This window comes from Rana temporaria, chromosome 2, assembly GCF_905171775.1.
Source record: "Rana temporaria chromosome 2, aRanTem1.1, whole genome shotgun sequence".
NCBI lineage: Eukaryota > Metazoa > Chordata > Amphibia > Anura > Ranidae > Rana > Rana temporaria.
In genome coordinates, this window is record NC_053490.1 from 85,540,909 (window position 1) to 85,567,947 (window position 27,039).

General features: G+C 43.9%; 1 protein-coding gene across 1 annotated transcript in view; it reads left to right on the forward strand.

Moving 5' to 3' along the window:
- Positions 1-27,039, forward strand: part of FLT3 (fms related receptor tyrosine kinase 3) — a 155,446-nt gene that overhangs the window by 83,714 nt on the left and 44,693 nt on the right. The window contains exons 9-15 of the mRNA XM_040340472.1: positions 3,798-3,966; positions 6,836-6,942; positions 11,455-11,566; positions 14,546-14,721; positions 16,777-16,877; positions 16,971-17,103; positions 21,077-21,181. Coding sequence (XP_040196406.1) covers positions 3,798-3,966; positions 6,836-6,942; positions 11,455-11,566; positions 14,546-14,721; positions 16,777-16,877; positions 16,971-17,103; positions 21,077-21,181 — 903 coding nt within the window. The remainder of the gene's footprint in view (positions 1-3,797; positions 3,967-6,835; positions 6,943-11,454; positions 11,567-14,545; positions 14,722-16,776; positions 16,878-16,970; positions 17,104-21,076; positions 21,182-27,039) is intronic.

Sequence of the window (27,039 nt, forward strand, 5' to 3'; positions counted from 1 at the left end):
GTGATGTGGCAAGTGACAATCCGCAACTTGTGGCAGGTGGCATGGCAAGTGACAATCTGCAACATGTGGCAGGTGACGTGGCAAGTGACAATCCGCAACTTGTGGCAGGTGACGTGGCAAGTGACAATCTGCATCTGGTGGCAGGCAAGTGACAATCCGCAACTTGTGGCAGGGGACGTGGCAAGTGACAATCCGCAACATGTGGCAGGTGATGTGGCAAGTGACAATCTGCATCTGGTGGCAGGCAAGTGACATTCTGCAACTTGTGGCAGGTGATGTGACAATCTACAACGTGTGGCAAGTGACAATCCGCAACGTGTGGCAAGAGACAATCCGCAACTTGTGGCAGGTGGCGTGGCAATCCGCAACTTGTGGCAAGTGACAATCCGCAACATGTGGCAGGTGACGTGGCAAGTGACAATCCGCAACATGTGGCAGGTGATGTGGCAAGTGACAGTCCGCAACTTGTGACAGGTGGCATGGCAATCCGCAACTTGTGGCAGGTGGCGTGGCAATCCGCAACTTGTGGCAAGTGACAATCCGCAACATGTGGCAGGTGACGTGGCAAGTGACAATCCGCAACATGTGGCAGGTGATGTGGCAAGTGACAATCCGCAACTTGTGGCAGGTGGCATGGCAAGTGACAATCTGCAACATGTGGCAGGTGACGTGGCAAGTGACAATCCGCAACTTGTGACAGGTGACGTGGCAAGTGACAATCTGCATCTGGTGGCAGGCAAGTGACATTCCGCAACTTGTGGCAGGTGGCATGGCAAGTGACAATCTGCAACATGTGGCAGGTGACGTGACAAGTGACAATCCGCAACTTGTGGCAGGCGATGTGGCAAGTGACAATCTTCATCTGGTGGCAGGTGGCATGGCAAGCAACAATCTGCAACATGTGGCAGGTGACGTGGCAAGTGACAATCTGCATCTGGTGGCAGGCAAGTGACATTCTGCAACTTGTGGCAGGTGATGTGACAATCTGCAACGTGTGGCAAGTGACAATCCACAACGTGTGGCAAGTGACAATCCGCATCGTGTGGCAGGTGACGTGGCAAGTGGCAAGCTGCATCTGGTGGCAGGTGACGTGGCAAGTGACACACTCAGGGCTCCCACTGATTCTGCATTATGGTGAGTTGAACTATTTCATTTTATATTACAATGTAATAATAGAAATAATGCATTTCAATCATCCTGACACCAAAACAACCATGGTGCCGTGATCATTGAAGCGCTAACACCAGCCATTTCCCTGATAAATTTCCCCCCAAAAAAAATATTTTCTGGTAGTGCCCCTCCCGAGACTAGACTCTGGATCTGCCCCTGGCCAAGCTCCTTCTCCCAGTCTGGGTGTTTCTGAGAATTTCTGAGAATTACAGGAAGCTGATTTCAAAATAGTATCAGGTATAGCTACTATTTGTATGTACAATATGTTAAGATTTTAATGCACAGATAGCTTGGTTAAGTGATGTTTTTCTTTTCTTTTTTTAATACAGTATCTGCCTTGAGTTTAGCTTTATTATTAGTGAAATATAAGTTATCATACATTTCCAAACATAGCAGTCTTATCTACTTAGTTCTTTGATAAAATAAATTTCAGCCATGAGTGACAATGATTACAACTCCTGACTGTCATTAATGTATTATATGAGTCAGCCATGACAGCCCACACCAAGGCTTCTGTTAGAAATCACAGGGCCTCTACAGCCTACCTGACAGCCAAACCCTCCACCCTCCCACCCCCAGCCAGAGATGACTGAGGACATAGATTTGTCAGTCCCTTTCTCTGTAGCCTCAGCTGCACAGATGAATATATTGGAAGAACTCTGAAGCTTCCTGCTCATTCACAGTGATGAAAGAAAGAAAGCGGACAATAAATAATACAGTAAAACCTTGGTATGAGAGTAACTTGGTCTGAGAGAAGAGAAGAGAGGCGCCTCAAGGTGTAGCAATATGGTTACATTTAATGAAGGTACAACATTTAGCAACTCATCTGGTTGATGATTAAAAGAGGCACATCTAAGTATACAGGCATCCAGGGTAAAGCTGTCCACATAGACCACCCTGCGCACTGCTGGCTCTCACCGATGTCAGTCTACAATCGTGCCTGGGAAGACTACCCTGCAGAAGAGCGATCTGAAAGCATAATTAGATGTGCCTCTTTTAATCATCAGCCATGTGAGTTGTTAAATGTTGTACCAAATGTAAACACATTGCTACACTTGGATGACGGAAAGCTCCCTCAAACTCAACGGATCCAAAACAGAGCTACTCACCCTTCATGCAAATAGGAAATCTATCTCCAGGACCACATGGACACCACCCACCATCCTCGGACAAACCATCGCGCCAAGCAATAAAGTCAAAAGTCTCGGAGTCATCTTTGACGCAGACATGACGATGGATGCACAAATAGGATCAGTCGTCAACGGTTCTCATCATCTGCTCCGCATGCTACGTAGACTCATCCCCTTCATCCCGGAAGAGGACACAGCAGTAGTGGTTGGAACAATCATCAACTCACGACTTGACTACGCAAATTCACTCTACTTAGGACTACCGAAATACCAGATTTCACGTCTACAAGTCGTCCAAAACACGGCAGCCAGACTGGTAACTGGTAAAAAGCCGTGTGAACCAATCTCCCCGGCCTTGAGGTCCCTCCACTGGCTGCCCGTACAGGACCGGGTGACATTCAAGACACTCTGCCTCACCCACAAATGTACACAGGGTAACGCTCCTCAATATTTAAGCGAGAAAATAAAACCCAACGTCACCAAGCGCGTGCTCCGGTCAACCAACCAAAACCTTCTCCAAATCCCCAAATCTCACTACAAATCTAAGGGAGAACGTAGATTCTCGGTCCAAGGACCATGGCTCTGGAATGCTCTACCCACTACCATCCGCTTGGAAGAAAACCATCGGGTTTTTAGGAAAAAACTGAAGACCCACCTCTTCTGAAAGACCTGTACAACTCTGGATGCCAAGCGCCTTGAGGCGATTAAGTTCGCATTTGTTGCGCTATATAAGTTTCTCAATCACTCACTCACTCACTCACTCACTCACTCACTCACTCACTCACTCACTCACACTTAGAGGTGCCTATCTTCTTTTTATACTCTGTAGCTCCTGCTGGATTTTGCTTCTTATCCTCTTGTGGAGGCTTCTATTTGTGGATGGGCATTTTATGGTTATACAACCTATCACATTGCTGTGATCTTTTTATATGGACTATAAGGGCCTATAAATAAATTGACTTTAGGGAACAAATTATTTTAGTTTCCATTATTTCTTATGTGAAAATGTGCTTTGATATACAGGTGCTTTGGATTACAAGCATGTTTCTGAAACAAATTATGCTCACAATCCAAGGTTTTATTGTATATGTACTTCCCTGCTCTCCATCCAGAAACATCCCCCTGTGTGCCTGCAGCAACTGGAGAGGAGGGAAGCCAGCAGTGCTTTGGGGGAAAGGGGCACACGGGGGCCTGGACAGCAAATGGAAGGGACGCATTTGAAAGGACCACCCCCCTGCTGTGCAGCCGGAGGGAGAAAGAGGAGGAGAAGCTGGCAGGGGGAGGCAGAAGAGGATTGGAGTCTGCAATAAGACAGTACAGCCGGCCTCCTGGTCAGCAGGTTTCTGGGCCCCCCTTTTAAACTGATGGGGCCCGGGCACAAAACAGGAGTGCTGGCTGCACTGCCTTGCACACACAATGGATGAGATGGTGGTACACCTTCAGTAATGTAAGCTACAGTTGTGAAACTAACAATGTACTTTTCTGATGCCGTTTTAGATAAAGGGGTTATTGACATGGACGTGACAAGTGAGGAGCAGGACATACACAGCCGGGAAGAACATTGTTTTGTTGCAGAATTTAAAGCATTTCCCCCTGGAAGATGCATTTGGATTCATCAGTCTAAACCCTCAGAATGTGCTGTTATCACTGAAAAGAATGGAAGAAGGTATGCACTAATGTACTACAGTATGGATGTGTTTATGTGTATGTGGGGGAGCTGTAAAAATATTCCTTAGGATAATATTTACATTTCAAATTCTCCTGATCCTGAACCTATTAGTTGTATACATGCAGTATGTATGCTGTGCTTTCTTTTTAGCAACAGCAGAGTTATGTACTTAAAGGAGAAGTTTCAGAATAAAATAAAAAACAAACATATATACTCGCCTCTCTGGCTGCAGCATCACTGTGATGCTGCAGTTGTCCCCCACCAGCTCTAAGCCTGAGAGCCGAGAGATCACGACCACTGATTGCCCAGTTCTCAGTCAGCTCTGAGCAGAGAGCAATGACTGTCACAGGAGCTCCAAGTAGGGAAAGGAGCGTCTGGCTTAGGCTCTCAGCAGGGGCTGAGCCATTTGCCGATCAGGTATCTGAGTCATAGGCGTGCGCAGGGGGGGTGCCAGGTGTGCCTGGGCACACCCTAATCCCCCCCATGCACTTGTGCCATCCGGTGTACAGAAGTCTGCAGGGCAAATGGGACCCAAGGAAAGGGGGGCCCACTGTGCCCTGTCACGCACTACATATCCAGAGTAATCCATATCTGCAGCTAATCCATATCTCTCTTACCCCATCCTCTCTCTCTCTCACCCCCCTCACCCTCCCCTCTCTCTAACCCCCCTCACCCCCTCTCTCACCCTCTCTCTCACCCCCTTACCCCTCTCTCTCTTACCTACCCTCACCCTCTCTCTCTCACCCTCCTCACTCCCCTCTCTCTTACCACCCCTCACCCTCTCTCTCACACCACTCTCTTACCTTCGCTCTCTTTCTCTCACCCCCCATCTTTCTCACCCCTCTCTCTCATCCAACTCTCTCACCCCTCTCTCTCTCCCCTTCTTTTTCTCTCCCCCTCCTCTCTTTCCCCCCTTCTTCTCACTCCCTCTCTCTCCCCCTCTGTCAAATTCTACCATAAAATGTAAACTCTTTACAAGAGTGTGTGTGTGTGTCTGAATGTATATATATATACACACACATACCCACACGCATGTGTTTGAGTTGTGGGGTGCACACCCTAATGCAATAGACTGCGCACACCTATGATCTGAGTAGATCCTGACATTATTGTCAGAATCCTTAAAGAGCTTGGAGCAACTCTTTGATGTCAGCCAACAGTGGGCTTTTGCTAATTCTGGTCCACAGGAGTATAAAAGTAAGTGCATTCCTGTGACCCAGAAGAGAAGTATGGTCAAAAAGCTTTGGCCACACTTTGAATGCTTTGCTGTAAAGATAAAAAACTTTTTTGTTTCAGATAGATGGAAGAAATGTTACAACTTTACAGTGGTGTGTTTGCAATTTCTGCTCATTTCCTGTCCCAGTGATTGCAGCCTTCATATATTAGACACTAAGGGCCGGTTCACTGCTGGGAGTGTCAGTTAAAAGTTAATGACACCCACAAATCAGTTCACTGGACAGGAGTCGCATCACATAGGTGTGAACTGATTCTGCTGCGGACAAAAAAAGGGTCCTGTGCGAGTTTGATGCAAATTCAGCCATACGATCTTTATGGCTAAAATTGCATCGCACAGAGATTGCATGTGATTTGTACTGCAGTGCAGTGCGAATCACATCCAATCTCAGACATTGCACCAGTGGGAACTGGCCCTTAATCTTGGTTTAGATCCAGAGTTAACCTGGCTATAGACAGATCAAGATTTAACAGTGACCAGAGGAATTTTGATCCATCTATGGCTGTTCCTGCTCGACAGAATTCAATCTAACGATCAACTTCTGTTGAATGTAAGTGTTGAACATTTTTCATTTGATCAGTGGCTGCAGCACTGCTAAGTCTTCGCTGTCAAAATACAATAGCGCAGAGAAGTGATTCAGACCCATTTTTTAGAATTTGGCTGATTGAAAAAAAATAAAAACTATCTATGGGCAGTCTTAAAGTTCTCATGGGAAAAAATATTCAATATGACCTACAATGCATAGTATATAACACCTAATCAATCATATTTTAACAGTCCACAAAAAAAATATCAAAAAATATGTATGCAGTGATCCTTATGCATCAAATGAATCTATCCAATATTGTATAATAAAATGCTGCCAAAAATTGTCCTTCTTATAGTGCTCCTTATTCAACGTGCTCCAGTGCAGTGCAGGTCATATATGCATATATGAGAAAAGTTCTTTAGTACTGTAAACTTTCTGTGCCTCCTCCACCACTCTGTCTGTTAAAACACTTTTGACTTTATGCCTCCGAGTTACAAAGTCTCCATGGACGTGTGGATATTGCCCTCCCAGGTCTTTACAACTCCTCATCTCCTTCAGTTTAAACCACAGGGAATATACTCCTCATGACTCGTACTAAGGGAACATAAGAGGGATCCACATAGTGTAATGTCGTTTGTTTAAAAAATGCAATAAAAAACAACAGATTTACACTCTCTGAAGACGCTTGATTGGCAGGCGAAACGCGTTGGTAGAGACTATCCAGGTGAGTGTTATAACAGACAGAGTGGTAGAGGAGACACAAAGTTTACAGCACTGGAGCACTTTTCTCATATATGCACATATGACCTAAACTAGAGCACTTTAAATAAGGAGCACTATAAGAAGGACAATTATAGAATATTGGATGGATTCATTTGATGCATAAGGATCTCTGCATATATATTTTTTGTGGACTGTTAAAACATGATTGGTTTGGTGTTATACATTTTTTTATTGAATTTTTAAAATTTTCCAAAAAATTGTGACAAAAAATTACAACTTAGCCTCTTACAAAGGCTAATAGCAAAAAATGCCCTGGTCATGAAGGGAGTAAAACCTTTTGGTGGTCAAGTGGTTCAATCTCTGATTATTATTTTTTTCAGTATATCTAAATATTGCAGCCATAACTATGAGCCCGGAGACTCTGTTGTATTCTATGCAGACAATGATGATGTCCAGCTTCAGAAAACCTTCACTGTAAATGTATTCCGTGAGTTTATATTTTTTATTCTTCATCATTACGATTTGAAAACATTTAGCAGCTCTGTAAAAAATTACATAGAAAAATAGGCCCGGAGTAAAGGAAGAAAAACAATAGACGGAGGGCTGGCATGACAAGGGTTAAAGGGGCTTGGGTATAGGGGGGGTAAAGAAAGTTTGGCTGAGCTAAAAAAGCAAGGGAAGTTTATCTGATTGGGGCAAGGTTATAGATGGGTGGAGTCTTGGGGGATGTGGTTTGTTAGCTGGATGGGGGTGGTCTTCAGTTTGAGGTCATCCAGCAGGGAACAACTTCCCACCCTCCTGCCCTGCATATTTTGGTATTCTTTGTTGGATAATTTGTTTTGTGTGAGAAGCCTGGTATGGCAACTGGTGGGGTGAAAGGTCCTTTAATTCCCCGTACACACAACATCGGAATTTCCGATGGACTTTTTCCATCGGATTTTCCGATCATGTGTAGCCAAATCTGAGTTTTTTTCTTCAGAAATTCCGATGAATTCCATCGGACTTTAGATATAGAAAATGTTCTATATTTTTACGATGGAATTCCGTCGGAATTCCGATTGTGATTTGGCCAGGCAAAAGCCTGATCGTGTGTATGGGGCATTAGGTTTATATGGGCACAATAAGTTAAGGTGTAGGGACCCACCTAAGGTACGGCTCCCAGTTAGTGGGATGTGTATCTGCGACTTATCTCAGTCTGTGGTTTTGTGGCTGAAAGCCTGAGAAGTGACACACAGGTACTGCCTTTGTTTTGATGCCTATTAGGACTTTGTGGCTCCATTCTTTATACACTGTATGTGCAGGTTATTATGTTATTGATCTGTTATTCATTTGTTATTTATGTTTTAGTTAATAAAAGGCTGTTATGGCCAATTAAAGGGTTTGTAAAGGATTTTTTTCGCCCCTAAATAGCTTCCTTTACCTTAGTGTAGTCCTCCTTCACTTACCTCATGCTTCGATTTTGATTTTAAATGTCCTTATTTCTTCTGAGAAATCCTCACTTCCTGTTCTTCTGTCTGTAACTACACACCGTGATGCAAGTCTTTTTTCCTGGTGTGGCGAAAGCCTCTTGAGGGGGGAGGGGGCGAGCAGGAGTGTCAGGACGCCCACTAACACACAGCTCCTTTCATTATCTGCAAAGTAGAGAGTGTCCTGACTTGCCTGCTCGCCCCCTCCCCCCTCACTTACCTTTTCCTTCTAAATGTTTTTTTTTCATTGTTTTCTTTGTCTGAATTTCTTACTTCCTGTTCCTCCTCGGTAAGCTGTTCTGGCTGACTAACCACCAGCCAGAATGGCTCGGATGATGGGGGCAAGCTTACTGAGGAGAAACCGGAAATTAGTAATTCAGACAAAGTAAAAAAAACATTTAGAAGGAAAAGGTAAGTGAACCAACAATGCACTAGCTTAAAGGAACCTTTTTAGAAAATAAAAAACAAACTTTTACAACCCCTTTAATACCTTAGTCAAGACGAACATAAGTTCCAGTCCCCTGACAGAGTTCTGAGTGTATTTGTCACGTACCTGGTAGTGGAGCCCAACGTGCAGGGAGCGGCCTCTCGTAAGCCTCCGACTCAGGAGCCCCTGGTAGAGTAAACAGGGTGTCAAGAGTTCAGAGGGGCACAAGCGCCTGGTTGTAAGCTGAGTAGCGGCCGGGTGCGACAGCAGGCAGGTGCACCGAAGTCCTAGCAGGATGCTAGTGGCAATCTGGAGTAGAGATGCGGCACTTGAGGGACAGGAGCAAAGCAGGTGAGGCAGACTGGGTCAAACACAGGCGGGCAGGTAAGAAGCCAGAGCAAAGTCCAAAGGGGTAGTCAAAGTTCAAGCCGGGTTGGTATAACAGGCGGGCAGAGAACAGAGCCAGGGGCAGAAAAGGTGCGGTGGTCAGACGTGGCCGGGGTCAGAGGCGGGTTGCAGGCAGGAGAGGTCAGAGGAAGCTGGGTCAGATAATCAGGATACAAACAGGTATACAGGTGCAAGGTTCTCCAGGGATACGCTGTAGACTGGACAGCAAGTTGGTGAGGGATCAAGCTGTTTAAATGGGAAACTTTGGCGCCAAACGCCGTCATCGCGCGTGTGCGTTCCCGCTGTGCGCGCTACCGCCGCGTGCACATGCGCGCGCACACGCCGGGATTGAATTCTCCTGCCAGTGTCATTGGTGCTGGAACGCCTTCCATGACAGTATTATCCCATCATACCAATTTCGGACAGAATCTGATTAATCTGCCAAAACCCTTTTGGAGTGTATGAGAAAATATAGGGAGATTCCATTGCTGTGTAAGGTCATTGTATCAACCATCCTCTGCAATTTGGGGATTTCAGCTGTTCTGTTCCCAACTAATGGTATATGTAACCAAAAGGGGTACTACTGATGTGCTCAGGCAGTACAGTGGAACCTCGGATTTCAAGCATTATCCATTCCAGGAGAACGCTCGTAATCCAAAGTACTCGCATATCAAAGCAAATTTCCCCATTGAAGTCAATGAAAACGAAAATAATTAATTCCGCATTGACTTCAATGGCATGTAATACCGCATGCGGCCAGAGGCAGGGGAGCCCGGGGAGCCACGGAAACAACCGAAAAGGCCCGAGGACAGCACGGCTGACCTCGGAAAACCTCGGAAAGGCATGGCTTCGGCGCCCCCCCCACCTCAGGCCAAACACGGTACTGCACACCGCTTTGACCTGAATCCTGGTAGTTTTGCAGGACAACACTCGCAAACCAAGTTACAGTGCTTATATTGCGAAACGCTTGTTAACCGTGTTACTCGCAATCCACTGTATTTTATCATGTTACAATAAATTCAGTATATAACAGTTTTAGCAAATAATACTTCATATATAAATATAGAGTCATATTTTTTTAAAGCATAAAAGGGTGTTACAATTGTAGCACACTGATAATAAAAGTATACACGTCATGGAGTAAACTGAGGAAACTGGTAAAAACGTGGCATTTGCCAATGACCACATGAGTTGATAAAGTTACCTTTAAACATGCTTGTCTACCCTCAGACAAAATATTAAAAACAAACCAAAAGTCTTTTAGCAAAACTCTTCAACGTTTCTTACATCTCATTCACATTGGTGTACTTAAAGTGTTACTAAACCCACAACAGTAAAAACAGTCTGTATATGCAGCAAAGAATGCTTGTTATACTCACTGTGGAACATAAGAGGGTAATTCTCAGCATTGTGTAAAAAAGTCTGTTTGCTCTTGTATGCACAGATCCCCCTCTTCTTCCACTGACTGACTCCAGAACAGGTCCGGATGAGACAGAGTACTGGAGTCACTCTGCACATGCTCAGTTTGTGTGTATTGCTAGAGAGATTTTTTTTCCCTGGGAGAGTACATGTGATCAGTACAGGGCCAATCAGCACTCTCCAGACAGAGGGTCAGGGATTCTGGATCCTAATAGGATAGCTCAGTGGAGTATGAAAACTCCTCCTACAAGCTTTAACCAGGAACTGAAAGAAGTCACAAGACTGCTATATACTGCTGATGAGAAAAGGTGTTTAGCAGTTTATATTTACTAAAATAATTGAATTTCCATGTTCTGTGTACCTGTGCATCCATATTATGATCACAGGCTCCTGGGTTTATTAACACTTTAAGCATAAATCAGTGCAAAAGGCCGTATTTTCACACACAGGATGCGCAGGTGTTCTGCGCATCCCCATTCAGGCAATCTCATTCATGTCTATTGGGGCGCAGCAGGCTGAAAGGACATAGCTCCCAATTGGACAACCGTGTGGGTGCAGGTTCATAGACAGTGGGAGTTCAGAGACATGCACACGCACAGTTGTCTAATTGGAAAATAGAGACCATGCAGTCAGTGCGTGCCAATAGACAATAGAATGGGACTGCCTGCATATGGATACACTAAACACCTGTGCATGCCGTGCAGGCAAATGTATACTTAAAGTTCTTGTAAAGGCTCAAGGCTTTTTACCTTCATGCATTCTATACATGAAGGTAAAAAGCATTCTGTATGCAGCATTCCCCTCAGCCCCCCTAATGCTTATCTGAGCCCCATCTTGACCCTTTGATGGTCTCTTCCTCCTCATTGGCTGAGACAGTGGCTTCTGCTACTGCCAATCACAGACAGTGAGCCAATGAGGAGAGAGTGGGTGCTTGACTGAGCCACGCTCCATATGTGAATGGACAAACAGAGCAGCGGCACAGGAGCTCAGCAAGGAGTAGTGCAATTTACTAACAGTCTTAAAAAATATTCTAACTTAGGGGAATGCGGTGACTCCCAGGTGAATCAACCAGACTTGTGGAGCCAAAACACTATTGTGGCCACCCATTCTTCTGTAAATATAAAGAGGATGTCTGCACATGTTCTGTTGTAAAGTTCAAATGCACACATTGCAATATTTTAGGAAGAGCCAACACCTATATACGTCCTGGCAAGATCTAGGTCTATTCTGTATGCTTGAAACTGAAATTAGATTAAGAATTGCATAACATAAATCTATTTTTTTTTTTTATTCTTCATAGAAAAGCCTGAGGTGGAATGTAAAATATCCAATATGAAAAACATTACATGTCAATCATGGGGCTATCCATTGCCAAACTGGAAATGGCTAAGAAGCTATGATGAGTTTCATAAGTAAGTTTATTATATTGGAAAGAGTCAGTGCTACGGTAGGTACATTTATGACTTGCATACAAGGGAATTTGATTAACCCCAAATAAAGTTCAGCTGTTCTAGTAGGTCTTTCCTGACATTTTCTTAGTCGCATCCTACAGCAAAAGCCATGGTCTGCATAGAGCTTCCAAAGCTTCAGAGGGATCTCATTGTTAAAAGGTATCAGTCAGGAGAAGGGTACAAAAGAATTTCCCAGGCATTAGATATACCATGGAACAAAGTGGAGAAAATATGGCACAACAGTGTCATTACCAACAAATTGGATGTCCCTTCAAAATTGATGAAAAGACGAGAAGAAAACTTGTTATGTAGGCCGCCAAGAGGCCTTCAGTAACATTAAAGGAGCTGCAGGAATATCTGGCATGTACTATCTGTGTGGTACATGTGACAACAATATCCCTTATTTATCATATGTCTGGGCTATGGGGTAGAGTGACAAGACAGAAAGAAGCCTTTTCTTACGAAGAAAAGCCTCCAAGCACAGCTAAATTTTGCAAAAACACATGGGGTTAGATTCATAAAGCCTGCCGTAAGTTTGTGCGGGCGTAGCGTATCTGAGATACGCTACGCTGCCGTAACTTGGTGAGGCTGGGGCTGGATTCACAAAGAACCTGAGCCCTAAGTTACGGCGGCGTAGCGTAAATCTCTCGGCGTAAGCGCGCCAAATTCAAATTGAGAAGAGGTGGGCGTGTTTTATGTAAATAAAACATGACCCCACGTAAATGACGTCTCTAACGAATGGTGCATGCGTCGTCTGTGAACGTATCCCAGTGTGCATGCTCCTAATCACGTCGCAAATAGTCAATGCTTTCGACGTGAGCGTAATTTACGCAAAGCCCTATTCGCGAACGACTTATGCAAACGACGTACAATTTTCAAAATTCGACGCGGGAACGACGTCCATACTTAACATTGGCTATGCCTCATATAGCAGGAGTAATGTTACGCCGAAAAAAGCCTTACGCAAACGACGTAAAAAAATCCGGTGGGCGCACGTACGTTTCTGAATCGGCGTATCCAGCTCATTTGCATATTCTATGCTGAAATCGACGGATGCGCCACCTAGCGGCCAACGTAAATATGCAACTAAGATACGACGGTGTAAGAGACTTACGCCAGTCGGACCTTAGCCTAATTTCGGCGTATCTTGTTTTCTGAATACAGAAAGAAGATACGCAGGCGCAGCTTTGAATTTACGCGGCGTATCTATAGATACGCCGGCGTAAATTCTTGCTGAATCTAGCCCATGAAGTCTCCCAAAAGCATGTGGGAAAATGTGTTATGGTCTGATGAAACCAAGGTTGAGCTTTTTGGCCATAATTCCAAAAGACATGTTTGGCTCAAAAACAAAAGAACACCATACCCACCGTGAAGCATGGTGGTGGCATCAACATGCTTTGGGGCTGTTTTTCTTCAGCTGGAACTGAGGGCTTAGTTAGGGTAGAAGGAATTCTAAACAGGTCCAAATACCAGTAAATATTGGCACAAAACTTTCAGGCTTCTGCTAGAAAGCTGAACATGAAGAGGAACTTCATTTTTCAGCATGACAAAGACCCAAAGCATACATCCAAATCAACAAAGAAATGGCTTCACCACAAGAAGATTAAAGTTTTGGAATGACCCAGCCAGAGCCCAGATCTGAATCCGATTGAAAATCTGTGGGGTGATCTGAAGAGGGCTGTGTACAGGAGATGCCCTTGCAATCTGACAGATTTGGAGCGTTTTTGGAAAGAAGAGTGGGCAAATATTGCCAAGTCAAGATGTGCCATTCTAATAGACTAATTCCCAAAAAGACTGAGTGCTGTAATAAATTCAAAAGGTATTAGTATTAGTTTAAGGGTGTGTACACGTATGCAACCATATTATTTTTTTTTTTTTAGTTTTACTTCCCTCCACCTAAAAGATTTCAGATTGTTTTTCAATTGCGTTGTACAGTTTTTAGGTCACAAAAAGTTCTGAAATGATTTATCTTTGTCTAATTTTTTTACATCACAGAAACCTGACATTTTAACAGGAGTGTATAGACTTTTTATATCCACTCAGTATATATATGTGGACCCACAATTCCTGTAAAACATTTTTTTAGTACTTACAGTTTTGGTGTCTTGCGCGGCGGCCTCGTCAGTTCCGGCGTCCGTCTGCGGCTTCGGTGGTGTCCTCCCGGCTTCTCCCGCGCTGTCTCCCCGTCGAATCAGCGCTTTCCGCACTCAATTTGAATGCCTGTGCCGACATATACCGAGTGCAGTATACTCGGCTACATTCGGCCAGGCTCGGCTTCGCTCGTGCTCACGCTCTGTGACGTTTATGCGTGAGCACGAGCGAAGCCGAGCCTGGCCGAATGTAGCCGAGTGTACTGCACTTGGTATATGTCGGCGCAGGCATTCAAACTGAGCGCGGGACGCAGGTATCGGCGTATATCGCGCACCCACGATTTTCCCCTTATTTTAAGGGAAAAAAAGTGCGCGGTATACGCCGATAAATACGGTATATATACATATTATTTTTTATTTCCTAAAAAATGTATTACAGAAAGCAGAGTTTCACCCAAAAGTGGAACTTCAGCTTTAAGGACTCGTTACCCCCTGACATGCCACATTTGGCATATCATTTTGTTGGTGAGGGAACGGGTACCTAATTTTGACAGGTACCCAGCTCCCGCTTCCGCTCTCGCCACCTAGGTGACTCGAGCGGAAGTTCTCATTTCCCCTAGGAGGCCTAGGATGCCCCTCCCTCCCTGCAATCTTCTGGGACACGTCACAGGTCCCACAAGATTGCCTGACCATTCAGGACGCGCAGCGCAACTCACGCATGAGCAGTACGCACCCGGCTGTGAAGCCGCAAGCTGTAGCGACTGACTTTTAATAAACACAGCGCTGCATTATCTTATGTATCCTACATCTGCCTGAATTTTACCTTTAATGAGGTTATTTTTTTTAAAAGCTGCACAGAAGTGATCACAGAGGGGATAACATATGGATCACCACAAAGATCCACAAAGGCCTGGAAATTCACTAGCTCCCTGATTCTGGACAATAACGGGGTATCTTTTATCATCTGCAGTTGTGCAAACAATTCTGTTGGAATAACGTGCACTCAGACACTATACAATCACCAAGGTACGTTCAGCTCTTCAGTATCATTCTATCTGCCAGTTTTCCATATTAGGTTTGATTACAAGTTAGGTAACCCTCTAACAGGATGGCAGAGATCCTATAGTGTGGGGGTGCCATGGGCCTTCCCGGTTATAGCTGCTGGCAGATGCTGCTGGCAAATGTAAAAAATCCAACAGGCTGGTTGCACCCAAGCCAATCGATGGATCAACTTGGGTACAATCAGTCTGTCCATACATGGATCGAATCTCTGACTGGCTGAATTTCAATCCATGTTTGCCCAGCTTAAAGCTAAAATGTTTATTTTAGCCTCTCTAAGAATAATCCCTGTAGGTAATTGTACTGCAATAAAACCCAGATTTAGGGTTCCAGGCATAAGCAGTGGATTTGCATTGTTAACCTGCAATGGGAAGTGCTGTTACTAAAAGGATCCCCAAGTAAGAGACTTTGCAACAGATTCACAAAAACATTTTTCATAAAAAATCTGAATAAAGTAAGTCACTATGCCAAATATTCTGAAAAATTGTTTTAGGCCGGGTTCACACCGCCGCTGCATCCGGCTCACAGCAGGGATCCGTGCTGGTTTACCGGTTCAGGTCTGATTTCAGCCTGAATTTTGGGCTGAAATCGAACCTGCTACGCACCAAAAAATCCACCCGTTTTTCCGGCACACCGCACCGGACCCGCTGCTGAGATATGTGAACCGGCTCCATAGAGAGCCAGTCACATACTCCTGCTATGCAAATTGAATGCAGGGAAACCCGTATTCAATTTGCATAGGTTTGAACCCCGGCCTCAGGATTTACATACATTTTGACCCAGAAGTCAGACCCCAAAGACAAAGTGCTGGTAGTTTTAGATCAATGTCTGCATTGCAGGCTAAATTTAAAGCAGACCATCAGTCCATAGCTTAGGTGGCTCTTCCCCCAGCCTTCGGGTCCTGGCAATGCCCTCTGGCACATCTGCACATGTATGGGTTATTTCCCACACATGCATAAAAAAGGAAGAAGCTAGGAACCTCCCTAACAGCCTCTTTGCACATGCGCGGGAAACCCCATTCATGGTCAGGAAAACCCATGGGTGCGCAACTGTGCCTCAGGGCTTCCTTGGAACCCGAGTAGCAGCACAATAAAATAACAGTAGCATTTTATATATTATATAGCATACTGTATATCCAGAGAGGGAGGAGGAAGGAGGCAGTGCAACATGACATTACCTTTAGGCTTGGTTTACACTGACGCGACCGGAAAGTCACCCAACTTAAGGTGCTACTTTGCCATGCGACTTTATTGTGGCTTGCTTGTGACTTAATTAAAGAGGAAGTAAACCCTCTCTGAAAAAAAAACCCTGCAAGACAAAGGCATAATGAGCCCGCCATGATACCCGGAGTGGCTTCCGGGTATCGCTGCTGAGGCGCTGTGACTAGCCGGAGCAGCGTTGATGTCACTTCCACGCATGTACGCATGATGCCGTTAGTAGCGGAAAACTCAGTGCGCCTGCACGCCATTGTCCATGGCGCATGCGCCGTTGATATCGGTGCTGTCTTTCTTGGAAATATCTCCTTAACCGTGTAGGTTAAGGAGATATTTCTTGGACCTACAGGTAAGCCTTAATCTAGGCTTACCTGTAGGTGAAAGTGGTCTGTAAGGGTTTACAACCACTTTAACAGAAGTCAATGCAAGTCATGTTGAAGTCACCCCAAGGTAGTGCAGGAATCTTTGGAACCGATTAGAACGGCTCCATTGCAATTAATGGAGTGCGCCTTGAACTCTCAAGTTGCATGACAAGTCACGACAGTGTGAACCGAGCCTTAGGTTGAAGGTTCACTATAAACATTGTATAGAAAATGTCACTGTGTTGCATTTTAGGTTAGGAGGGCTGTGCCTTTAACTGATTTCCTAAGGCTGGAGTAATAGATACACAAATAGATATAGGAAAGGCAACCAAGCCAGTTTTATTGTAAATATCACCAGCTCATTAGTGCAAGCTGTTTGCGTTTCTATATACACCTTTTATCTTAGTAGTATTACATTGACTTTTATGATTTGTTTTGTTTTTTAGAACAAAATAATTTTCTTTTTTCAATTGCAAGTGGAACTTGTGGCCTCTGTTTCACGATTGTAACCATTGTATTTATGGTGGTGTTGTGCAAGTACAAGAAGGTATCGTTTTTTTTTTTTTTTTTTTTTATATATATAATTGTACTTTATGCTAGTATTTGATCTAATGCATTAATGTTCTGTTTTCTTAAAAAGAAATACAAATATGAAAGCCAACTCCTGATGATCCAGTATGTTGGCCCTTCAGACAATGAATACATCTACATTGATTTCAGTGTGTTAGAGTATGACTTAAAATGGGAATTTCCAAGAGAGAATCTGGAAATTGGTGAGTTGCTTAGCTATTTACTCTGCAAAACAGTAATCTGAAGCAATCAATCAGAATTTGTCATTTAAAGTGGTATCTAACTCAAAAGCAAATTGTATTATATTGCAGCTTACCAATTCTTAGGCCCCATACACACGGGAGGATTTATCCGCGGATACGGTCCAGCGGACCGTTTCCACGGATAAATCCTCTCGAGGATTTCCGCGGATTTCTATGCGATGGAGTGTACTCCCCATCGCATTGAAATCCGCACCGAAATCCTGTGGCGATGACGTGTCGCGCCGTCGCCGCGATTATGACGCGGCGATGTGCGCGACGCTGTCATATAAAGAATTCCACGCATGCGTCGAATCATTACGACGCATGCGGGGGATCCCTTCGGACGGATGGATCCGGTGAGTCTATACAGACCAGCGGATCCATCCGTTGGGATGGATTCCAGCAGATAGATTTGTTTGGCATGTCAGCAAATATTCGATCTGCTGGAATCCATCCCAGGGGAGAAATATCCGCGGAAACAGATCCGCTGGAGTGTACACACCATAGGATCTATCCACTGAAACCCATTTGCTGGGATTTTTCAGCGGATGGATTCTATCGTGTGTATGGGGCCTTAGATGTGATGGCTGCATTCTTTTCTTTTTTAGGCTTTCTTTCGTCTCATTTTATCTGGTGTTCCAGCCAGAAAGTCTGTTGTTAAAAAAAAAAAAAAAAAACTTTCTTGCAAATGTATTATGCCGCGTACACATTGTCGTTTTTCGGCATGAAAAAAAAATGAAATTTTTAAAAACGTCATTTAAAATGATCGTGTGTGGGCTTCACATCGTTTTCGGCATTCGAACATGCTGCATTTTTTAACGTCGTTTTTTTGTAGTTTTTCGGTTTATAAAAAATGATCGTGTGTGGGCTAAAACAATGTTTTAAACCCCTGCATGCCCAGAAGCGAGTTATGAGACGGGAGCGCTCGTTCTGGTAAAACTACCATTCGTAATGGAGTAAGCACATTCATAACGCTGTAACAGACAAAAAAGCGTGAATCATCTTTTACTAACAAGGAATCAGCTAAAAGCAGGACAAAGGCGAATGGAACTTCCCCTTCAGAGTGCCGTCGTACGTGTTGTACGTCACCGCGCTTTGTTCATCATTTTTCAAAAACGATGGTGTGTGGGCAACGTCGTTTTTAATGATGAAGTTGGAAAAACTTCATTTTTTGGACATGTTGAAAAACAAAGTTTTTTTTCATGCCGAAAAACGACCGTGTGTACGCGGCATCAGTTACAGAGATGAGACAAACTATCTATTACTAGCAGGGATCCTTACAATGATCATGTTTTTTTAATTTATTTATGTTAAACCTTTATCCCAAAAGTAAAAATAAATGTTTGCTGTAACGGCTTGTAAAACATTAGCTGGAGTTTAGCTTCAGTTTGCTAGATGTACTAGCAGTATTAAATTCACTAACCCACTCCCAACACCCCCAGATTAACAATACTGCTGTCTAAAGATGCCCCCTGTGCCCATTCATCCAGGGTGGGGGGCACTCTAATACAAGAGGTGTGTTACTGACCAGATCACAAGGTGAAAACAGAGGGGAAAAAAATAAAAAAATAAAACCAATACAGCCACCACATCTATTGATTTAGTAAGCTGCAATATATACATTTTGGGGTTTTGGTTTTAATACTGATTTAAGCTGTCCATACACTGTTAGTTTATTTTTGGTTTGAATGAAAAAAAGTAAATAGATTCCTATAGCCACACAAACGAGGTGAATGGAGGACATCGTATTCTGACAGCGGCAGCCATGGCTGATCAAAAATTTAGCAACATGTCTCTGACAAAAATCACTCAATCCATACATTTCTTTAACCACCCCTCGCCCGCCGTACAGACAATTGACAGGCAGTGCTCACGGGGAGACGCAGCGATCGGTGGCGCGCTGTGTTCCTGTTGAGGCGGCTCTTTACCCATGTGATCAGTTGTGCCCAATCACAGCTGATCACACGGTTATCGGCTTTTCTCTCCTCACACTGGCAGAGTGTGAGGAGAGGAGAGCCAATCAGGGGCATTTCCTCACAGGGGAGACCTGTACAGATAATCAAGGCACTGATTATCATTGCAGTCCTAATAGTGCTCAGCAGTGATGCCAATCAGTGCCCAGTAGTGCCGCCAATCAGTGCCTATCAGTGATGCCAATCAGTGCCTATCAGTGATGACAATCAGTGCTGCCTTTGAGTGCCCATCAGTGCCTGCTCTTCAGTGCCGCCCATCAGTGCTGCCTATGGGTACCCATCAGTGCCCATTATTGACATCTTATTTTATGATATCTTATTTTTTTCGTTTTTTTTAGCAAAAAAAAAATGTAAAAATCCAGTGGTGATTAAATACCACCAAAAAAAGCGCTATCTGTCTCAAAGAAAATTATAAACATTTAATTTGGGTACAGTGTTGCATGACCACGCAATTGTCATTCAAAGTGCGACAGTGGCTTGCTTATGAAGATCGCGAAAATGCCCTGTATTGAAGCGGTTAAAAATATGTTCTACTTTCTTTCATAAAACATATCCAATAAAATCCAATTTCGTCATAAATTTAGGCTAAAAAATTTATTCTGCTACATGTCTTTCATAAATAATATAAATAAGTGTATATTAATTGGTTTGTGGGAAAGTTATCGGGGCAGATCCTCAAAGAAATTACGCTGGTGTATCTCTTGATACGCTGCGTAATTTCAAATTTCCTGCATCGTATCTATGTTTTGGTATCCACAAAACGAGATACGACGGCATCTGGGTTAGATCCGACAGGCGTACGTCTTAGTACGCCGTCGGATCTTGGATGCAATTTTCCGGCGGCCGCTAGGTGGCGTTTCAGTCGTATTCCGCGTCGAGTATGCAAATTAGCTATTTCCGACGATCCACGAACGTACGAGCGGCCGTCGCATTTTTTTACGTCGTTTCCTTTCGGCTTTTTCCGGCGTATAGTTAAAGCTGCTATATGGTGGCGTACTCAATGTTAAGTATGCCCGTCGGTTCCGCGTCTAATTTTGAAAATTTGACGTTGTTTGCGTAAGTCGTCCGTGAATGGGGATGGACGCCATTTACGTTCTTGTCGAAAACAATGACGTTCTTGCGACATCATTTGGAGCAATGCACCCTGGGAGTTTTTACGGACGGCGCATGCGCAGTTCGTTCGGCGTGGGGACGCGCTTCATTTAAATGAAACACGCCCCCTACTCGCCAAATTTGAATTCCGCGCCCTTACGCCGCGAGAGATACGCTACGCCGCCATAACTTATGGTGCAGATTCGTTGAGGATTCAAACAGAATCAAAGTAAATTACAGCGGCGTAGCGCATCTTACATACGCTGCGGCCGCCGCAAATGTATGTGGATCTGCCCCATAGAGTCTACAAACTATGGTGTATATGTATTTTAAAATTGATCAGTCCTGATGTACTGAAAGCCCAACTCATTTCTTGAGGCCCAAAATTGCTAGGACAGTACAATTACCCCCAAACAAACCCCTTTTTTGGAAAGAAGCCAGTCTGGGGCATTTAGCAAGAGGAATTGTGAAATTGTTTGTCACAATTTTGTTGAAAATTAAGAAATTGAGCACAGTAGTCACGAGGGGGTGCGCAGCGTGCTCCTAAACCCAGTGCAGGCACATGACGTACCGGGACGTCTAGACAGAAGATCAGGGGTCCTGCAGCCTCATAGGTCAGTCAGAGGAGAATGAAAACTCCTCATACAAGCTTTAATCAGACACTGATAGAAGTCACAAGACTGCTCTAACTGCTAATGAGAAAAGATATTTAGCAGTTTATATTTACTAAAATAATTGCGTTTTCATGCTCTGTGTTCTGTGGGAGACCAGATATAGGGTAAGCAGGGTTTAGTAACACTTTAATCTAGCGATACAGTGGTATGCTCACAGAACACACAGACATTAATTCTTTACTTTATACAATGTAGGTGACACAATCGGTTCTGGAGCATTTGGAAAAGTGGTCACTGCTACAGCATATGGAATCAGCAAACCAGGGGTCTCATTGCAGGTGGCTGTCAAAATGCTGAAAGGTAGGTAAAGGATATTAAACACAGTTTAGAAGAAAATCACGCAGTTCAGGAATCCAGAAAACCATGATTCGCCAACTGTATGATTCTCTGCAGATTGGACCAGTCTACCTGAATACATTTAGGCAAATCTGACAAATTTATGACTGATTGATTTGCCTGCTTTGAAAATCGGTGTGCCAATTCATAGTATATTATTTCATATTAACAGATTTTAATTATTTTTATATGCTGTAATTTGTTTTGGCTGTGTGTGTTTAAGTATGTTGCCCTACTACTGATATAAAGTAGCATACTAATTGCTTTCGTGGCAGTCTGACATAAGTAGAGGTGGTCTAGGAAAAGAAAACAAATTCTTCTTTTTTTTTCCAGAGAGGTTTGTGTACATGGGCAAGTTTTTATTTAGTGCTGCATATAATCTATAAAGCTATATTCCACAGTTGTACTTGTCTATTTGTCTACATGACATTTAAAATACAAAGCTGTCTTATTGATACGTCTGGCTCATATAAATCTATCATATAAATATGATTATTATTTATTTTATTATTATCATTAAGATTATTAATATTATGATTATCATTATTATTACCATTATGAACTGATTTATTATGTGTCCATCAACTGGGTATTTCCTGTGATTGTGACATTTTATTGAATTTCAGTATATCATATTAATTCCATTACTGTGTATATATATATATATATATATATATATATATATATATATATATATATTAGGGCTGTTACTGATCAAAATGTTTCCGTTCGATTAACCACTAAAGCCCCGCACCATATTGCTGCCTAAAGATCCAAGGGGTTTTTACAGTTCGGGACTGCGTCGCTTTAACAGACAATTGCGCGGTCGTGCGACGTGGCTCCCAAACAAAATTGGCGTCCTTTTTTCCCCACAAATAGAGCTTTCTTTTGGTGGTATTTGATCACCTCTGCGGTTTTAATTTTTTGCGCTATAAACAAAAATAGAGCGACAATTTTGAAAAAAATGCAATATTTTTTACTTTTTGCTGTAATAAATATCCCCCAAAATCATATATAAAATTTTTTTTCCCTCAGTTTAGGCCGATACGTATTCTTCTACCTATTTTTGGTAAAAAAAAAACGCAATAATCGTTTATCGGTTGGTTTGCGCAAAATTTATAGCGTTTACAATATAGGGGATAGTTTTTTTGCATTTTTATTTTTTTTATTTTTTTTTACTACTAATGGCGGCGATCAGCGATTTTTTTCGTGACTGCGACATTATGGCGGACACTTCGGACAATTTTGCAACATTTTTGGGACCATTGTCATTTTCACAGCAAAAAATGCATTTAAATTGCATTCTTTATTGTGAAAATGACAGTTGCAGTTTGGGAGTTAAACACAGGGGGCGCTGTAGGATTTAGGGATCACTGTGTATGTGTTTACTAGTGTAGGGGGGTGTGGCTGTAGGAATGACATCATCGATCGGATCTCCCCTATAAAGGGGATCACCCGATCGATGCGCCGCCACAGTGAAGCACGGGGAAGCCGTGTTTACACACGGCTCTCCCCGTTCTTCAGCTCCGGGGAGCGATCGCGTCGTCCCGGATCGCTCCCCGAGCGGACCCGACCTCCGCATGTACCGGGGGGGTCCCGATCGGACCCCCCACCCACGTCTAGCAGAGGACGTACAGGTACATACATGTGCCTGTCCGTGCCATTCTGCTGATGTATATGTACATGAGGAGGTCCAGAAGTGGTTAATCGTTTTTTTTTTTTTTTATCGATCAATCGACTAATTTTGATTAATTATAACGCACATACAGATCCAACTACTTTTAGCTGATCCCCTTGCAGGCTGATTCCCAGTGCAGCTACCAACCACTGGAAAAATGCATAGCGGGATACAAAAAACACACAAAGGCAGCGCTCAATGGGAATAGCATTAAAACTTTTATAGTCTTCAAGTAGGTAACCAAATAAATATTGCACTGGAGATAAAATCGATGTAGCTACATAAACTGTAAAAATGCTGCGAGTAATACCAAACGGTACCAAAAGCAGTCATTAAAACATGTAGCTAAGTATGATACTGGTATAAAAATGTGTACAACGATACCACTGCTGAATCCAGATGAGGAGAGGTTAACATCAGTTTGTCGGCATGTAGATGTCCCATGAAGGGAACTTTCACAACTCCCAGTGGATGGCTGTAGAATCCCAGGTTGATAGAGGGAAGTGATGGGGGGAAGTGTAACAGCCCTTGCGAGTGGCAGATAGTAAGGTCCCGCCGGCATGCAGATATGAAGGCACAGCAAAGGAGCCCTTCAGATGGACACGGCAAGGTGTCCGTGACGTTACTGGATCTCAGACGGAACTCCCTGAAGGCCCAGAAGTCGGCGGAGAGGTGAGTACCAATCAAAAGAATTTTAATCGATCAAAAAGATTTTGATCGATCAAAAAAATTAAAGATTAATTGATTAATTAAAAGTTAATTTGCACAGCCCTAATATATATATATATATATATATATATATATATATATATATATATATATATATATATATATATATATATATTTATTCACACGGACATGCCTCATGTAAAGTCCCAACATTTTCTTTTCTATCCATATTCATGTATTAGGGATGGAGGCATGCCTTTGCTAGTTGAGCCAGGTCACATTTGTTCTCAATTGGCTCGTATAAAGACAACATATTTCCCAACTGTACACCAGATCCCTATGATTAAGCAATTTCTGCAAAATGCATCATGACATTTCATGACATGCTGCTCATTTTAATAATGTAACTTTTATTAAAATGACATTATTACCATTGGATGATACATGGTTCCGCTGAGTACCAGCCCCTGTCAGTAGGAAGCTGTGGTGTGGAATTCTGACAGGTGTAGGTGTTCACCATCCTAGCCAAGTCTCACAGCAACTCTGAAGTGGAGGAAAGGACTGTGTCACATAGCACTGCACCACTAGCCCTGGTGTCAGTTATATCCCCGTCAGATGTGGCCACAAACAAAGCGATATGATCAGGGCTGGTGTAAGAATTTTTGACACCCTAGGCGAAAACCTAATTTTGCCGCCCCCTCTGGCTCCACCCCTGACTCCACCCCCTGAGCCATTCCCATGTATACGCCACCTTTTTAATAAAGCACCCATCAAATGCAGCCCACCAGCACCCATTAATGCAGCCTACCAGCGCCCATTAATGCAGCCTCATCAGTGCCCACCAATGCAGCCTACCAGTGCCCATTAATGCAGCCTCACCGGTGCCCATCAAATGCGGCCTCACTAGCACCCATCAATGCAGTCTACCAGTGCCCATCAATCAATGTTTTCTTGCTTCCATGCATTCGGGAGTTGGGACACAGACAGTCCTACACCACCGCTGTGCCTCTGACACTATGTGCAAACAAAGCGGTGGCTACCTGCTGATGCTGAGACTTAGTTGCTTTCTGCAGAAAGTATAGAGTAGGAACACAGTGGCCGGGCGCCCCCCGGCAGCAGTGCGCCCTAGGTGGCTGCCTAGTTTGCCTAGTGGTAGAAACGGCCCTGGCTATGATTGACAGGGAACTGAGTAAGTGCCACAGCTACAATGTTTTTTGTTAAAGTGTTCAAGGGTCCTTTCACATGGGCTTGTCCACTTTGCGGACTTCACTTTGCTCATCGGGGATTGATCTGCTGATCTCCGTTAAGCAGGCAGATGGCAGGTCTGTCTCCGCTCACTGTGCAGAGACAGACCAGTCAGAGTCCCACTCTCCTCTATGGGGAGATCGGATGAAAACTGGACTGCCTCTCCATTTTAATCTGATCCCATCTGATCCGATCTGCCAGACGGATGAAAAATAGGGTCACCATCCGTCTGGATTTCACGGACAGGATTGAATCGGATAGCAGCGTGTGTCAACCGCTGACATCCACAGCTCCATAGGGGTGAATGGAGCATCTGATCAGGTTCGCCTGAAAAACTAACAGGCAGACCTGATCAGAAAGCCTGTGTGAAAGAACCAATACTGCACTGCACTGAATAGATGCACTTTTCTCTCTCCTTTTTGTTTTAAACCATGAAAATTATTGCCTTTTTCAACATATTTCAACAGACAAATATTAGATCTTGATTAAAACAGTGCCTAAAGATAAGGGTGATATATCTGTACATGAACACATGACAAATGAAAGTGACATAAAAAATAAAAATTCTTATGGATAAAGTAAGTAAACCCTTACATTAACCACTGCTTCCTGATTTCCAGATTAGGTGCCAATGATTAGAACATCCTTAGGGAGTATGCAGATGGAACCAATCCTATTTAAATTGTAGACATGTCTGGTGTTCTATTGGCTATTGACATTTGTGATGTCATCATGCCAAGATCAACAGGGCTCTTTAAGGACCTCAGAAAGAAAGTTGTGGATGTCTATGAGTCTGTAAGGGATTTCAAAAGATCACCAAATGAAATGAAATGAATCATTCCATTGTAAGGAAAATAATATTCAAGTGTTGTACATTGGATTTGTCCGGGACTGGCAAATGCAACCCAAGAACTTACCTTTTGATGGTAAAAGAAGTCTCTTAGGCCTTGTACACACGACCAGATCTGTCCGATGAAAACGGTCCGCGGACCGTTTTCATCGGACATGTCTGCTGGGATCATTTGGTCTGATGGCTGTACACACCGTCAGACCAAATTCCCCGCGGACAGGATACAGGGTGACGTGGCCGCGATGGTGACGTGGCCCCGACGATGACGCGGCGACGTGCGCGACCCTGGAAGGTCAATGCTTCCATGCATGCGTCGAATCACTTCGACGCATGCGAGGACTTTCGGCAGAGCGGACATGTCCGGTGAGTCATACAGACGACCGAACATGTCCGACGGACAGGCTTCCAGCGGACATGTTTCTTAGCATGCTAAGAAACATTTGTCTGCTGGAAATCTGTCCGCTCGGCCGGGAATCCGGTCCGGTCGGCTGTACAGACGACCGAACATGTCCGCGGAAACTGGTCCGCGGACCACTTTCAGCAAACATGTTCGGTCGTGTGTACGAGGCCTGAGATTCACAAAAATGTTGTTTAGGTAACTGTTGCAGCAATTGAAAAGGGTGCTTGCATCTACAATAACAAAGAGATCGCACTGATTCAATCTGTATGAGAGTTGTGTTAGAAAAATCCTTTGCTGTTCAAAAAAAACTTTAGAGCAAGACTGCAGTTTGCCATTGAACATATCGGCAAAGACCAGGCCTTCAGGAACAATTTGCTGAAAAATTATCAAAGGTAGAGTTGTTTTTTATGATAAAAAAAAAGGTAGAGTTGTTTAGTAACAGTAGCCATGTGTAGCTCCCTCCTTAATTAGGCTGCTAGGATAAGGTGACCAGATTTTTAAAATGAAAACCGGGGACATATTTTTTCTTTACTAGTAATGGCAACAATCAGCGACTCTCTGCCCGTCGCCGCCCACCTCACAGCTTCTCAAGTCTTACTCCCCGGGGCCGGCTACTACTGGATGGGGAGTGGAGGAAGATCACTCCGCCAGGGAAGGCAAGGAGATAGGCAGGTGGCTGGCCAGGACTTGAGCCAAGGCAAAAGAACATGCGAGAGGAGCTGAATGGGCATGCGCCCGAAACTGAAGAAATATTCCCTCCGCTCCGACCAGCACATGATCATCAGAAAGGGGCACAGACAGTGCTTTAACTGGGCCGGAACGCGGCGGTACTCAGTACCGCCACTTCCAAAAATTGCCCTGGAGAGTACCAGCACCTCTCCGTGCACCCAGTACGTGGGTTTACAGTACCGGAACGCAGCCGGTGGGCTTGTCGAGTTGCGGGCTGGTAATGTGTGTCAGACAGGCAGCGCAGTCACAAT